At 29.4% G+C, this 17,850-nt stretch overlaps 1 protein-coding gene across 1 annotated transcript in view; it reads left to right on the top strand.

Annotated features, from left to right (window-relative positions):
• The window catches only part of LOC107441545 (agrin), a gene marked incomplete in the record, with an annotated part of 156,998 nt that overhangs the window by 32,770 nt on the left and 106,378 nt on the right, over window positions 1–17,850 (top strand). The window contains 2 exon segments of the mRNA XM_071183122.1: window positions 6,751–6,966; window positions 8,508–8,723. Coding sequence (XP_071039223.1) covers window positions 6,751–6,966; window positions 8,508–8,723 — 432 coding nt within the window.

The following is a 17,850-nucleotide window of genomic DNA, read 5'->3' as shown; positions in this document are numbered from 1 at the left end:
CTAATGGTATCCATATATTATTTATTTTATTTCATGATTTTGAATCATCCTTATTGAGGTATTTGTTTCATACTATTTTCGTAACATTTGTATAGCATTTTGTTTTTATTTTTAATTCGGAAGCATTATATTTCTCAAGACAGAATAAACTAAAAATAACATCTGATAAACATTTGACCCGTGGACCACTTTTCCTATTTTCTTCAATTTTGAACATTAATTGTAATGGAATAGTTAAGTATTTGGAACTAGAATTCATTAAAATGTTTTATTTGGATTATTAAGCTAAAATATTATGAAAATGTTTAACTTTTCATTTTTCCCATATTTAGTTGTTTAGGAAGCCATTTAACATGTTTGGTATTGCCCTTCTTGAGTATTCATTATATACTGGTTTCTATTTTAAATGCATGGCGTTGTTTATTTTTGGCTATTTAGAAATAAAAAGTGAATTTATATGCACTTGAGCCACTATTTCTATCGACATAGCAGCAATGTAAATAATACGCTTCGTAACATAATTAATTTTATGCAAGATTGCGAGACATAAATTAATTTAGAAGGATGAACATTAATATCTATGAGTCACAATTGCTATTAATTTTATGATAATTTTGACAACTCTTGCCTTTAACATTTCGTGGCATTAATTGATCGAGATCTGAAACATTAAAAGATGAATTTTAATACGTATGAGCCACAACCGCTATTAGTTTTAAATAGCAATCATCTTTTAATATTGCATGGCATTAATTAATCGGGGCAAAAACAGTAAAAGATGAATAGTAATACCTATGAGCCACAATTGATATTAATCTACGATTATTTAAATGAAACTTGTCTTAATATTACGTGGCATTATTTTATTTATTTACTTTGTGTGGCATTAATTAATGAAGTCAGAAACAGTAAAAGATGAATATTAATGCCTATAGGTCACTATTGCTAATAATTTTGCAGATATTTAAATTACACTTGTCTTTTAACATTGTGTGGCATTAGTTCTTCTTGTGTGGCATTAATTAATCGAGATAGAGAAATAGTAAAATACGAATATTTATACCTTTGAACCATTTTGGCAATTTATATATTTGATGATAATGTAAATGTAAATAGTACTTTTTATTAAATACGTCATGATTGCGCAAAATTATAACTGCTTGCCATTAGCTTTTAATAGAATAAATAAAAAATGATATTTAATACATATGAGTCAGTATGCCTTATGCTAATGATACAGTTCGTAGAATGAAAAAAATTAAAAATAAAGAAAGAATGGCAGTTTTTAAGCTGAAAAACAGTGACAGGTACAAAGCAAATGAAAATACATCTAATAAGACAACTAGATTTTATTTAGTACAAGTATCATCACTAGTGCCAAGACTGACATAAGATCATTGTTTGCAAAGAATACGATATATTAAGTTCGTACTTATGTATTACATGTCTTATACTTGTATATTTCAAAACAACTATGTCTTATAACTATTTCTATTTTATTGGAAACCTTTTTGTCGGCTAGCGTAAAATTTTTTTATAGAGTATATTAAGTTTTGATACAACAGCATCTCTATCCAACCATGGCCAAGCACCTAGCCCGTATCTCAGGGCTATATCTTTTAACGACCATGCTATATAGAAGTATCATTAGTCATGTTTACATATTAAGTTACATTTTAAGCATGAAAAATGAAAGTAAAATTCGTTCTACATTTAATTCCTAAACATCAATGCTACTTTTGAGCAGAAAATAATAATTTTAAAGTTGAGTTTAGTTAGTTTTTTTCACGAATATTTTACTTACTTTCTTTTTTTTTTAAAAAAAAACAATGTATTCTAAAATATAATCATAAAATATTCTTAACATAAGACAAAAAAAAATGCCTTTTGTTTTACTTTACCTAAAAAATATAAAAAGTTATTCTTTTTAGATTATCGTGACACTTCATAAAAGAATCGATAAATAAACAAAAGATTGGCTAGCAAATTTGGAAATCCCTTGTCAGTAACTATCGCCAAACCTTTCTATTGTATCCCTTATACCGTATTGGCTCGCCAACTTATCACAAAAAAACATACTATCTAAGAATACTCATGCAGGAAAAAAGAACTAAATGAAGAGCTTTTCTTTGTCACGTTCTCTCTGAGAACTTATAAAGAGGGAAGATTTCTTAACGCGACAATCTGCCAGAAGTGATAAAAGTTTATCGCCAAAAGATTTCTTTTACACAGAAACCGCTTTCGAACAGTCATTTGTTAGCTTGCTCATAGATATTTTAACACGTTCTTAATAATTAAGTTTCCTTATTAACAAGTTCGTGTTAATGAAATAATTAACTTCTTTCAGTTTCATGATCTCATTATTATCGATGTTTCTTAATTAATTACGCCTTATTTCTTGGTTTTAGTGCAGCTTCTTCATAAAACTCGTTTTGATTTTATCCAATTAGATTAGTTTCCATATTTGTAATAAAACTCTATATCGTTGTACCATAAAGTGTTTTAATTAATTGGGATTAGATTAATATTGAAATGCTACTGCCAAAAGTTATTTTATTTTGAATAGTTAATATTAACTTAATTTCATTACTTAGTTTGCAAATAAAAGGGATTGTAGTACGTCTACCACTACAAAAATAAGATTCCAATTCACTTGTATATAAGACATGTTAATTCTATGTTGGGGAACCTTTTCATAGAGGAATGTTGACATGACACTCCCCATATTGGTGACCTTCGTACGTGATGTGAACACGCTACCTTTGCAGAAACTAGCAACTTCGATTTAAACACGCCTACTTAGATGGATGGTCCACATTGAACAGTTGACTTGCTACTTGTGACTGCGACATTATCCACCTCCTCTCGCTGTTGTTACTCAGTCTCGATCACACACAGCGTCAGCTTGTATACACTCGACTGCTAATGGCAACACTGGAGAAACCACGACAGTGAACTTAATACAGCTCTCACGATCAGCATTTAAAAGGGCGGTAATCTCAATACAGCTCTCTCAGCTTATCACAAAACAGCAATGAATCAACTAATGGTATCCGTTTATCGAATTCTATCACAGATATAATTCTGGTGGGGGAGTACTGTAGTGCGTCTACCACTACAAAAATAAGATTTCGATTCACTAGTATATAAGACGTGTTAACTCGATTCTATGTTGGAGTACCTTTTCATAGATAAAGGTTGACGTGATCGATGTGACTATTTCCACAAGGATATTAGTTGAATCACATAAACATGCTATTTAATAGCAGAAAATACTGCGAAATAAGTTGTAATTTAAATGGCACTTAAAGAAAAACATATAGAGCCCGTGATTTCAAATGTATGGTGTAATTACATTAAGATGTGGCGCAACCTAGGCAAAAAAAAAAATATTTCACTTAATCCAACATAGTGATGAGAAAATTTTGTAATACTGCCTGCACTCCTTTCGTTACAGGAAAAAAAACAGAATCGAAAACACTTAGTCACACGATTAACAAATACTTTTGAATTTTAGTTTAAGAAAGAATTGTTTAGTGTTCAGAAGAAAAAAAAACATATACACACACAGTCAGACCAATTCAGCTTCATGTGCATGGAAAATTAGATTAGGGAATGTGGTCCGAAAATTTATTAATGATCGATTTTGGAGTGTAATGATTATAACAGATTAACTTTAAGAATTGGAAATATACAGGAGTTTAATCTACGTGCAAAACGGAGTTTTTGCCATCATTATAAGAGCTTCTGTTCTGTTAAGCCTAACTCGAGTTCGTCTACATATTTATTTTTTGCTATGTTAAATTCGTAAATTAATTTTATTTTAGGAATTAGTGTCTGTATACATTCTAAACTAGCTGTTCTTACTTTAAATTGCACTATAAAGGCAATTTTACTGATTCATATGTGTATTATACCTTATTTTTATTATAAACTTATGTGTTACTGCATAAAAAATGATGGCAATTACTTTGCATAAAATTATTGCCAGGAAATATTCCTGGTATTCTATGACACCAAGATTGATGATTGATTTCATCAAGAATCATATCTGGTATTGCACTACAGCAATTTTCGTATAAAATAATTACTTCATTTGGTGTTAAAATGCACTAAATGTTTTATAGTATGTAGGCAATTAAATTTTTTTATATTTCGCGGTTGTCATGGAAACATTTATTAAATCATCATTAATCCTTTGTTAATTTAAAGCCAAATTAATTCAATTAAAAAGAAAACGTTTAAAGTGATAACTTCGCCATTTTTTAACTCATCCATTTCAACTATCTATAATTCGGTGTCGCTAATACCAAATCACGTTGTGGTTAAGAGAAACTTTTCAAATATATTTAATAATTCCCACTTTTTTAAAGTTGGCCCAGCTGAATTACGGGATATATTTAAAAAGTAGACACAATTGTAAAATTATTTAAATCAAAAGCAACATTGTCGTTGTTGGATTTGTGCATTTAATAACAAAAGATTTAGGCTTCAAATACCGTGAATCAAAAGTTATCTATGAGTACAAAAGCATATTATACCTCTACGCATTTTATTCGATTTCATTACTGGGGATGAACAGCTAGCTGATTCGCATAGCTGTCCCCCAACACATTTAGAAGTTTCATTATAATGGTCAACTGCAATTAACTTAAATGTCCTAAGCTCTGTCAAGAAGAGCTTTATTTCAAAGCGGTTTCAGTCAAGAAATCTATCTCTTTAAATCTTAACTTTAGTGGACCTACAGGGGTGATTAAAGAATTCAAAGTGGAACTGATTACGGGTGTTTCTGTTCCATTTCCGTATTTCTCCCACTCCCAATAAATTCTAAGAGGTCAGCGAATTTAAGCTGTGACCTCTTAGAATTTATAGGGAGTAGAAGACATAATCTCTACTCTCAACAAAAGAAGACATAAGCTAGTGTTAAATGTTATAAATCTAGTATATGTGGACAAAAGGTAAATTTTATTATTCAAAAATATGAAAGAATTAATGTCTAACTAATGCAAGTTCTCAGGAAAATCGATTTAGTGTTGAACCAAAATGACTATAATACGATGCAAATTTCCAACAATCTTAATAAGGTTTTAAATTGAACAGTGTTTCCTTACTAGTTGTAACATATCATTGTGTTAATAAGTTTAAGAAGTATGACAGCATGGTTTAAATTAGTATCATACAGGGACCATGACATCATGACAGCATGGTTAGATTAGTATCATACAGTAGCAAATATGAACGAAATTGTGGTTTTACAAGTTCTAAAACTTTTAACAGTGTAAATCCGTCTCCCTTTTAGGTAATAGCCATGGAAAGGTTCATAAAAATTTCAGAAAAAATTTTTATGATTTTGAATGTACTATACAGTACTTTCAAACATGTAATTCAATTATTTTAATTTTACTAAAGTGTTAACTTGAACTTTGTACTGCTTAATTAAAATATACAATAGCACACTGAGAAAAAAAGTATGGTAAAAATACCAGAATATGGTAAAATTTACCTTGTATTTGGCTCTATGGGAACATTAAAAATTTCGGTTATAATGGTAATGATACTTATAAAATGTGACAAATGGGGTAATTTTAGCATAAAAACCATTCATTTGGTTAAATTTTACTTTTCAATTTTGTAGTTTTTACTAAATGTGTGGTAATAAGAACTATAATTTTGAAAACCAGAATTTTTGGTTCACCACTACCATATGACAGGAAAATTTACAAATTAAATGTCTTAAATATCGGATATTTTGTTTTTAAAACCAGATTTACGCTGTTGCTTTTTTCACCAGAAATGTTACATTTCTATACAGTACGGTGGGTTAACCAGATTGTTTTCTCTGTGTTTATTCAATTTTAGGATTACACAATATGATTCAATAGGTCCAAAAAAGCTTTTTGATGTAGGTTAATTTAGCAGAATAATAACTTTAAAAATCACGATCGGGAAATATTTTTATAAACCACTTTATGAAATAGGAGCTTGTTTATTACTGTGTAACTGAAATAGGAATATCTTCTTCTGTAAAGGAATATATTTGCATAAGGGTTTTTACTGCTCGAACTTTAGTACTTTGTCTAAAAAAAGAAAATTACTTTTCGTAGAACAAAACGGTTATCTGAAGTGCTGTTTTTTAGACAAAGTAAAAAATTATCCTTATAACATATAAATTTTAGAAAACACAACATACTTTCAAGAGACTTTTCTTATATGTGAAAACAATTTTTTAAACAAAATTTTCTAAAATTGTAATAATAGTTCATTCTATACTAAACTTTTTTTACTTTATCTTAATGTAATTTTTGTTTCAGTATCCTCAAAAATATACTTTGCGTATTAATCATCAAGGATACCAACCTGTATTTACCATTTAAATAACTAATTTCAAAAGATCATTCTTTTTAAACAATAATTTGAGTTTAAGTGAAGAAAGTACACGCATTCTATATAAATAGTTCCTGAAGGATACCAAACTATATTTACCATCTAGATAACTAGTCTTGAAAGACCAATCTTTTTTATAGAATAATCTAAGTTAAAATGCTGCAGTTACCTGCATTCTAGGCCAATCAATTGATCATGAAGAATACCAACCGGTAGTTCTGATGCAGTAGTTATATTCCTTATAGGCAAATTGATCATGAGGTGGTATTTACCATTTAGATAACTAGTTTTGAAAGATAAGTTCTTTCAACGAATAATCTAAATTTCTTGTCAGTGTTTTGTAAAGAGTGGTCATTTTATTTTCAGATCCGTGTGAGGGCGTTGATTGTCCATCATCTCAAGTCTGTCAGTTAGATGAGCTCAGAAATCCAATTTGTAGATGTACCTCTTCCTGCAGTTCAGACATCAGACCTGTATGCGGATCAGATGGGAAGACATACACAAATGAATGCAAACTGCGTGTGGAGGCTTGTAAAGCTAGGAAGAGCATCCGAATTATTTATGCTGGAGAGTGCAGTGCTGGTAAGATTATTCTCTGTAATTATTCTAAACCACTTACCTATTTAGCCACAATGTCTTTTCGCAGAAGAACATATTTCTTTGAGTAAATTAAAGAGTGGTAACACAAGCGTTTAATTATTAATATCTATTTTGAAGAAGAATGATTGTTCTGTTCACTATAATCTTACTATCTATCTATCTACAAACACCGAAGAGCCATTACATTATGACCACCCTCTATCTATAACAATAGGCTCGCCAAGGTTTTCATGGTTTCTCCACTAGGAGCAATGTTTTCATGGGGCACATTAGGACCCATAATCCTCATAGAACAATCCCTGACGTCTGTAAGCTACTTGAACATAGCTACAGACCAGGTTCACCCATTCATGGCAAAGGTTTTTCTGTAGGGGATGGTGTTTACCAACAGGATAATGCACTATGTCATAAGGGTTGAATCATTGAGGAACATTCCAGTGATTTTCAAGTCATGTCTTGACCCCCAAATTCACCTGACCTTACTCCAATAGAGCATTTGTGGTCCTACTTAGGAAGCCAAATTCAAGCTGCCATGCTATCCCCTCGCAATGTGAGGGAAATGGAGGACCAGTTGGTGAACGCTTGGTACCAGATACCTCAGACTACTTATCAGCACCTTGTGGAATCAATGCCACGGCGGGTGCTAGCAGTTTTGAGGGTTAAAGGTGGTCCTACATGTTATTAGAAGGGTGGTCATAATGTAATGGCTCTTCGGTGTATATATATACGATACTTAAGTTTCTGACTCGAGAGGTGCGTGAGGAAGCAGTACAGCACGCAATGGAGCAGTGGGATGAGCTTCTATTTTATCTCAAGACAAACAGAGAGGGAAATAATTTTAACACTTTAAGAGCTCATACTTGTAGTGGGTTTTGCAATTTAATGACTTCCGGGAAGATTTAAAATTTCTATTACTAAAATTCAATGCGTATTCAACTTTGACAATATCGCGAACATCTCTGAAAAAATTTTAAAATTGAAATCAAGGGACTAGTATAAACACTGTTGTGCTGTACATTCGGCTTGTTCACCATTTAAGTTTACAAGATAATTTTAAATGTTGTGCAAGATAATTTTGAAAGGTGACCACGCTAGTAGCCAAAGGCGACTAATATATGAATAATATAAATTTTTACATAAATTTTTATATACATTTGAATCAGAGAAAGGTACTTTATAACATCTAAACTGGTAGGAAATTAAAAAAAAATTGCTACTTAGTTTGAATTTATGAACGTACAAAATTACTATGTTTTTAATGAAAGTTTTTTTCCCTTCATAATTGCAATATTATTTGTCGGTCTTAATGTATAACTATGTTTCAGATACCATCAATTTAAAAACAAATATCGCTAATCTTTAAAACTGAATCGAATAATATCTTTAGGTGCAAGTAAAGATATGTGTATTCAACTTATTTTACAGTAAACGGGGGGAAAATCTTAAAATCTCAATGTATTTTTATTTCTAAAAGAATAATGGCGTTATACATTGTTATAAGAAGGATTGGAAATCGATTCCAGGGGCCAATCCATGTGAGAGTTTAGAATGTGGACCTAATGAAGAATGTGATATAGATCGATTCGGCATTGCAACTTGCCAGTGTCCTCCAGTTTGTGAGACAGTCGTTAAACCAGTTTGTGGAACTGATGGTCATACATATCAGAATGACTGTGACTTGCATCGACAATCCTGCCTCAAGAGGAGAGAAGTCACTCTTGCCTACCAAGGAGAATGTGGTAAATTATAGCCATTTTAATAATATTATTAATTTGCAGATTGAAGATATTATTAATATAGAGAAAAAAGTATGAGTTTACTGAGGAAAAAAATATCATCAAAACTGTCAAAATACGGTAAAATTTTTTAGTTCTATTGAAACACTAAAAGACTCGGCATTTTTTACCGAAACGCTTTGGTAACGATTTTATTTTATTTTATAACCGTCGTTGAAACGCCGACCCAATTTTTTGGTTTACGACTGCTAATGTTCAACTTGTAATTTTGAACCCAATCCAGAAGACAAGGAAACTTCTGGATCAAGTATTGGAAGAAATTTGCCTTCGTGGAGGACTTTCTTATGGAATTTGCGTTACATGGAGAGGAAGAATACGAGAACCTCCCTCGGTTAGCCTGACGGAAAGGGGACTCTAACCCATGATCCGTCTACAACTGAGAATATTTCACGTCAGCACTGTGGTCAGTGCAAGTCGGATGCGGAATTCGTATCGACTGGGATTCGAACCCGGTTCGCCTTATTGGAAGGTGCATGCTCTATCCTCTGAGCCATCGTGGCTCTGCTAACGATTTTAGAAAAATTAACAAGAAAATATGATTTTATAATATGTAATAAAATTATGTAAATCTGGTAGTTTTATCATGATACTTTAGAGCATGGCACAAAAACCATTTACTCGGTAAAATTTATTTTTAAATTTTGTATTTTTTTTCCGAAAGTGTGGTGATAAGAACTATAGTTTTAAAACCAGAATTTCCGGTAAACCGTTATTATATCAACGAAATTTTGAATTTTGAATTGACAAAAATTTTCTTTCTTTCTTTTAAATATGTGTTTATCAGAAATGTTATTACCATATAGCACGTTAAATTTAGCAGAACTTTTTCTCCGTGAAGATATTCTAAATAGTTTTTAAGAATATATGAGACAAATTTAATCACTGCAGTTAAGAATACTAATTCACAATACTTTGAAAAAAGAAATTCTTTAAATTTTATATTGATAAGTCCGATGATAAGAAGCATTTTTTTGACACACAAATACTTACTCATAATTGTTTTAGGGAAATAAAATATTTTACTTTGAATATTTCAAACGAGCAAAATCTAACTTGTAAGTTATAAAATATACAGAATTTAAACACTTTTCAGCAGCTTAAATTTTGATACAATTCCGACAAGTTACACCTTCTTTAAGGCAGTAATCGCAAAAATGTATACTGAATTATTATTTCTGTCTTCAACCCAGCAGTTATTACAATGAATATTTTATGATACGAAACTTGCGTTATTAAATCTCAAAACAAATCTCTAACATGCTTTTTTTTTCTTCAAAAAAATAACGAATTACCTACTCTTCGTCTCTCTTGCGATTTATAAAAACTAATGGAACATACCGAAGACAGAACAAAACCTTAGAGAAAACAAAAAGGTAATACTTTTTTACGAAACAGAGCTAAAGACAGATTTTCTTTAACTCTACATTCTTTTTTTTTTACCCTCCAGGAAAAGATATAAACTCAGCTAACTGGAAATGACTGCGGAAACAAGGATATAAAAATACATCTGTAAAAGTTTTAAGTATTAGGATATATAGAGTATCCATCGTCTTCGAATTTCAGGTTTGAGTTATTGCTGCACTTAGCATATTACAAATTTCAGAGAAAGCAGATATTCTTTGATATATTTCAATCAAAATGAAACTTGATATAGAAGCAAGCTTATTATTTTTACTTTATGATCAATATTCAGATATTTCAAGAAATACTATTTTTAAAACTTCCAAAACTTTTAGGCCTTTACAATTGTAAAGATCGGAACAAAAGGTTAAAATCTAAGTGAGGGGCCATTCAAATAATACGCAAACATCTTTTAGGAAATTTCTGACATCAATCCCCCTACATGCTTACTTAAAATGTTAACTGTTAACTATATTTACCAAAGATAAATTTTAACAGAAATAATCTAATTTTAAGAATTTTTATTAATAAATAGGGATATTTTGCTATTTTATGCATGCTTTCGTAAGCTCCCGTATGTAAGATTTGAAGCAATTAATTTAGATGCTTCGTATTTTTTCATTACGTTAGTGTGGTTAATGTTACTAAGACAAACTTACAAGCACGCTGTTCATAGCTGTTAAATGTTTGCTGTTTTCTTCTTAAGCATACTTTCAAACTAAAAACATGTACAGCAAGTAAAATAAAAAAATAAAAAATAGACCAATCTGAAAAACTTTTGATCACAACAATCGGATTTTCTCGTCCTGGACTCAAACTCAGTAGCTCAAGAGGGTGAGCTCAAATATGCTAATTAATTAGTGCACATGATTTCTTAAGCTACGGAAATAGTCCCAAAAACGTACTTTCTCTAACTATACGTACCTTTTTTTCCATTAATTCGGATTTATGATCTTCAAAATATAAGGGAAAATATCTAGGAAATATGATCCCAAAAGTTTGATCAGTAGAGTGGTCCAAAGTTGGGACCCCTTAATGTTTATCTCATTTTTTGCCACATCTCGAAAACTTTTTAAGTGAATTAAAAAGTTGTTTGCATACATTATTAAATTTTATCCAAAAATAATTCCATACAAAAAATAACTTTTAGTGAATATTTATTATTTTTTTAATAATAGTTGAAAAAACTTTGTAACTGCTAAGTCTGCAGTTTTTTATATCATTTTAAGGAAAGTAAATTTACATAACAAAATAAGACATTTTAGCAAAATCGGTCGAATAGTTCCTGAGAAGTCGAATTTTAAAAATACGAAATCCGAGCATTTTAAAATCCGAGCATATTAAAAACGAAGCATTTTGATTCGTAAATCACAGATTTGAATTTATTCACCGAGAGTACGTTTTGTGTTTGACTTCATAATTTAAAATTTCATCTGTAAAATCGTCTTTTAAATTCTTCCTTTTAAATACTTATGCAATACTCGAGCAGCCTCTTAGAAATAGTATTAATACAAATTTTAACCAACAAAGTATTTTTGAGTGATGAAGCAAAGACATACATTGTAAACATTTTCAACTTATAAAATTTATAAAGCATTTATTTTCAACCTAATAAATTATTCATAGTAGTCAAAAACAAAAGAAAGAACAAGATTTGAATTTCATGAATATTTCAGTTAAAAATGCTAAAAGTTTAACCATTGGGAACTGATTTTAGTGAAGAAAAAGTTTGCTCATTGCTGTCACGTTTTCTTCAAATCTAATGCACCGATCTTGTTTCGAATCGAGTTTCAATTTACCCCTTAAATGATTTACTCCTTTAATCCTCTAGCAACATGCAGAAACTTTGACCAATGTTGAAGTTGAATATAGGTACTTAAAATCGCAATATCGTGCAAAATTGCAGTGATATTTATAACATATTTAATTGAAAGGTGTTTCAATTTTAGTTGAAACTTAGTCTGGTAAAATCAAGTTTAAAAGGAATTGAATTGCTCGATTATATGCTTCAATTTTACTTTCTGCGACCTATTGTTCAGAAAACTCTAATCATTTGTTTTAAGAGAAGTTTTGTTTTAACCCATGAAATACTGAAATAGCATACAATAATAACAGTAAACCTTGAGAACTGATAAAATTGATATTTAAGCACAACACCTATAATACTCTGATCCATTATCAATGGTCACTTTTACACTAAAATAAAAGTCAAAATTACCAAAATATGGTAAAATTTACCGTGTTTTCGTTCAATGAGAACATAAAAAAAGTTGGGTAACTCTTACCGGAGCGTTTTGGTAATGATTTTTGTAAAATTAACATTAAAATAGGGTTTTAAAATATATGATAAAATTTTGTAATTTACTGTTTGGTAATTTTATCATGATACCTTAAAGAAGGGCATTAAAAACTATTTATTCATTAAATTTACTTTTTATTTTTTATTTTTTACTAAAATCGTAGTAATAACAACTATAATTTTGAAAAGCAGAAGTAAATTTACCAAAACACATACCAAAACACATTATAAACAGTAAATTTACCAAATGAATTATGCAATTATCATATATTTTGGTTTTATTACTAGAATTGTGGTTTTTCCTTTCTAACAGAAATGTCAGTACCACACCGTGTGGTAATTTTATAAGAATCATTTCTCCGCTTGAAATCTGCCATTAATGTAATATAAAATTTAATAATTAATTTTTTAAATAGGTTCTTGACAGTGCCTTTTGTAAAACCAATCTTAATAAACAATGGGGAAAATAACATTATACGTTTATGAAATCAATCGCTAATGTTCAAAATTTAATAACAAATTTCCAAATTACGATTTTTGACAGTGCTCAGTGCTTTTTATAAAACCAATCTTAATAAACAATGAAGAAAATATCATTATACGTGTGTAAAATCAATCGCTAATGTTATATATAATTTAATAATTGCTTTTTAAAATAGGTTTTTGACAGCGTTTTTGAAAAACCAATCTTAATAAACAACGAAGAAAATATCATTATACGTGTGTGAAATCAATCGCTAATGTTATATATAATTTAATAATTGCTTTTTAAAATAGGTTTTTTGACAGCGTTTTTGCAAAACCAATCTTAATAAACAACGAAGAAAATATCATTATACGTGTGTGAAATCAATCGCTAATATTATATATAATTTAATAATTGCTTTTTAAAATAGGTTTTTGACAGCGTTTTTGCAAAACCAATCTTAATAAACAGTGAAGAAAATAACATTATACGTGTGTGAATTAAATCGCTAATGTTGTAGATAAATCAATAATTAATGTTTAAAATGAGATTTTTGTCAGCGCTTCTTATAAATCCAATCTTAATAAACAGAAGAGCGATGGCTCAGGGGATAGAGCGTTCACCTTCCAATTAGGCGAACCGGGTACGAATCCCTGTCGATATGAATTCCGCATCCGGCTTGCACCGACCACAGTGCTGACGTGAAATATCCTCAGTGGTAAACGGTTTATGGGTTAGAGTCCCCTTGCCGTCAGGGTAACCGTGGAAGGTTCTCGTGATCTTCCTCTCCATGTAACGCAAATGCGGGTTAGCTCCATCAGAAAGTCCTCCACGATCCAGGAGCTTCCTTGTCTTCTGAATTGGATTCAAAATTACAAGGCTACGGAATTGAACATTAGTAGTCAAAAACCCATAAGATTGGGTCGGCTGTTCAACGACGGTTATAAAATAAAATTATATAAAATAAAATCTTAAGAAACAATGGAAAATATATCATTATACGTGTGTTAAATCAATTACAAATGTTATATATAATTTAATAATTAATTTTTTAAATAAGTTTTTGACAGTGCCTTTTTTATAAAACCAATCCTAATAAACAATGGGGAAATATCATAATATTCGTTTTAGTAAGTTGGTTATCGAAATCAAAACGCAAAGGCAAATCATTTGATTTAATCAAAATTACTGTTAGAAATAAATGAAAAATCGCCTCTTTTATTGCTTAAAACACTGTTAACAAAAACAAAGTTTTTGAAAATTCTGAAATACTATTTCTATTTGTCAGAGCGTCCTTTTACAAATCCTCTTCCAAATAATAAATATTTTTATTGAAATGTAAATCCGTTCAAATCCAATTCGCATGAAACCTAAACTAAAATGCCATCTAAAATAATGGCAATTTGAAAAATAGTGTTTGTTTATCTAGATAAATTTTAGGTTTAGGTTCTTTAAAAATAATTTTAAAGGAAACGCATTTATTTCAGAGTTCGGGATATATATATATATATATATATATTATTTCAGTTTTTTCCCCCCAGGGAAAAATATGTTTTTCTTTTCTATAAACATTAAATTAAGCGAATTCATTTCGACGCTCGAATCTTTATATAGCTTAACAAAATTGAAGCAATTCAAAAGAAAGTAAATAAGATGGAAATTTATTTTTATAAAATGCAAATAAAATTTTAAAAAATAATCATAAGCCATAAATTTAACTTTATTATGTATGAGGGAAACTTAGATAAAAATCAGTAATCTGTGAAAATATAAAGTTATGATTTTTTTATAAAATTTTTATACTTCGTATGTTTGAAAATTGTTATTAGATAGTGTATAGTGTATACTAAGGAAATCGGAAATAGAAGTAAATCTAAGATGAATATTTTTAAATTCTTTGTATTTTACCTTTTTTTAAAGAGTTTTTTAAAAATACAATTCAATTTCAATTCGTAGATTAAAATTTGGCTATAATAAAGCTTACGATAAAACTTTTTGAACAGTAAAAATGTTCAACAGTATGAGCATAATTTTAAAATGTACCGTAAAAGTTACGCGTGATGGAAATTGCAGTTATACACTTAAAAAAAAAGGAATATGAAGCAATCTTCATTTGATAAACAGTACTTCAAACTCAGAAATTTTAGAAACCGCAAAAGTGTTTAACAATATGAGTAGGGCGATTCCATGAAAAAGGGGAAAAGCATCGGAAAATTCAAATAAGAATAATGTTATTATTTTGGATTTTTTNTTTGAAATGTAGTCACTCCTCAAAACAAAATCACGCTAGAAATTTTTATTATTATACACTTACTTTAATTCGAAGCAGTAGTAATTTGACAGATAATGGGGCATCATTTAATAGTCTGAGAGAATAATAGAGCATTTTAGAGCATAGGATGCAAAGAAAGTTTTACAACGTAGAAAGAATTTTAATTTGACAGATAATAGAAGATTTAAGAGCATAGGACATAAAAACATTTTTACGAAGTAGAAATAGTTTTAATTTGTCAAATAATAGAGTATTTTAGAGAATAGGATACAAAAGAATTTTTATATCGTAGAAAGAATTTTAATTTGACACGATAATGGAGCATTTCCTGGTATAGGATACAAAAAAAATTTACAGCGTTGACAGAATTTTAATTTGACAGATAATAGAGCATTTTACAGCATAGGATACAAAAAATTTTACAACGTCGAAGGAGCTTTAATTTGACAGATAATAGAGCATTTTTGGGGAATAGGATCAAAAAAAATAATTTAGAACGTAGAAAGAATTTTAATTTGACAGAAACAAAAAAATAGGATACAAAAAAAATAGCATAGGATACAAAAAAATTTTTACAACGTAGAAAGATTTTTAATTCGACAGATAATTGAGCATTTTAAAGCATAGGATAGAAAAGAATTTTTACATCGTAGAAAGGAATTTAATTTGACAAAGAGCATTTTTTTGAATAAAGAGCATGTTAGGAGCATTTCAGATAATAGAGCATTTTAGAGCATAGGATACAAAAAAATTTTACAACGTCGAAGGAACTTTAATTTGACAGATAATAAAGCATTTTTGGGCATTGGATACAAAAAAATATTTTAGAACGCAGAAAGAATTTTAATTTGACAGAGACAAAAAATAGGATACAAAAAAAAATGGCATAGGATACAAAAAGATATTTTACAACGTAGAAAGAATTTTAATTCGACAGATAATTGAGCATTTTAGAACATAGGATACAAAAGAATTTTTACATCGTAGAAGGAATTTTAATTTGACAAATAATCGAGCATTTTAAAACATACTATGAAATTCTTGTAACAGTAAAAATATTCAACAGAATACTCATAATTAAAAATAATCACGTCTCGACTGACATACCGCATCTAAAAAAATAGACAACTGAACCATTGCTTAAAATGTAATTGCTAACAATAAAAATAGAATGAATAGAATAGATCTTAATGTAACACCATCATTTTGATAAAAATTTGAATAATGCATTAAGGAATCACGGATCATTTAGTATTGATTATAAGCTCATAATTCATTTTAATTTCTAATAAAGATAACATTCATCTCGAGCTCATAACTTCACGGCGGATATTTCGATCGGTAAAAAATTAATCCGATAAAAACATCATTAACTCTCCACGTGAACAACGTAACCTATTTTAATAATTTATGACTTTGTGTTAAGCAGTAGAAAAATAAATTTTGAAACAGTTTAGCGTTGATGATATTTTAAAAAAAAATAATATTTATGAATGTAAGTTCCTTGACAATTTTGAATTTTTTAAAGCAATGTTTGTGCTTGGAATAAGTTTTAACTTGAAATTATTGAATTAAGGTAAGTATAACGCGTAACGAATCTCTAAAGTAGAAGGCGGGAGAAATAACATTTTGATTTAGAAAGCCCCTTTGATCCATTCTGGCTAAAATCATTAATTAAAGGCCTTACGCATGGTTTTTACTTTATTTTTTTAATTAAATTTTAATTTTTATTTCTCGCAGCAATAGTAACGTTTCAGTTAAATTTAACTGTTGAAGTTCATTAACAATAGTGCTACACTCATTCATTGCTGTTAATTTTTAACGATACCGACTCAAATTCAAATTAGCCCGTACTAATTACGAAATCTAACATTACAATAACTGTGCTCAGTTGATTTTTAAAAATATTGGAATAACATAAATTATAATAAACAATAATTGAGTACAAAATTTATAAATTTAGTGACTATATTTAATCAACTTTAGAGAAGATCTCTCGGAGTCGTACTGTATGGTAATAACATTTATGGTACTAAAATCCATAATAAACGGTAATTAAACAATTCATTTGGTATTTTTTTCTCTCATATGGTAACGGTTTACCAAAAATTCTGGATTTTGAAATTATAGTTCTTATTTCCACGCATTGAGTAAAAAAACAAAAAAGTAACTTTTGAAAAATAAATTGTTTTTATTCCATATTTCTATATTATGCTCCAATGATAAAATTACTAAATGTTATCACATTTACTAAACTTATCACATATTATAAAAGCATATTTATTATATCAAAATTATTATCAATGCGCTTCGATAAAAATTCCTAAACTTCTTGGTGCTCCCATAGAGCCAGGAACATGGTAAATTTAACCGTATTCTTTTAGTTTTGACCGTACTTTTTTCCGCAGTATGGAATAAGGGGCTATTTATAAATGGTGTCGCTCTTGACGAGGAGGGGAGTTTGTGATACAGTGACAGTTTGTGACAAGGGAAGTGCGTGACATCCTATATTTTGGTTAGAATGAAAGTTTTAAAAAATCCGCAAACTTAATATTTTTTTAGCAAAACAAGTTTACAAATATAGTAATTATTAAAATAATTAATAGTAATTACTAAAATAGTAATTATATTT

This window comes from Parasteatoda tepidariorum, chromosome 7, assembly GCF_043381705.1.
Source record: "Parasteatoda tepidariorum isolate YZ-2023 chromosome 7, CAS_Ptep_4.0, whole genome shotgun sequence".
Classification (NCBI taxonomy): Eukaryota; Metazoa; Arthropoda; class Arachnida; order Araneae; family Theridiidae; genus Parasteatoda; species Parasteatoda tepidariorum.
The sequence above is the reverse complement of the archived record's forward strand: the minus strand, read 5'-3'. Positions and strand labels throughout refer to the sequence as shown.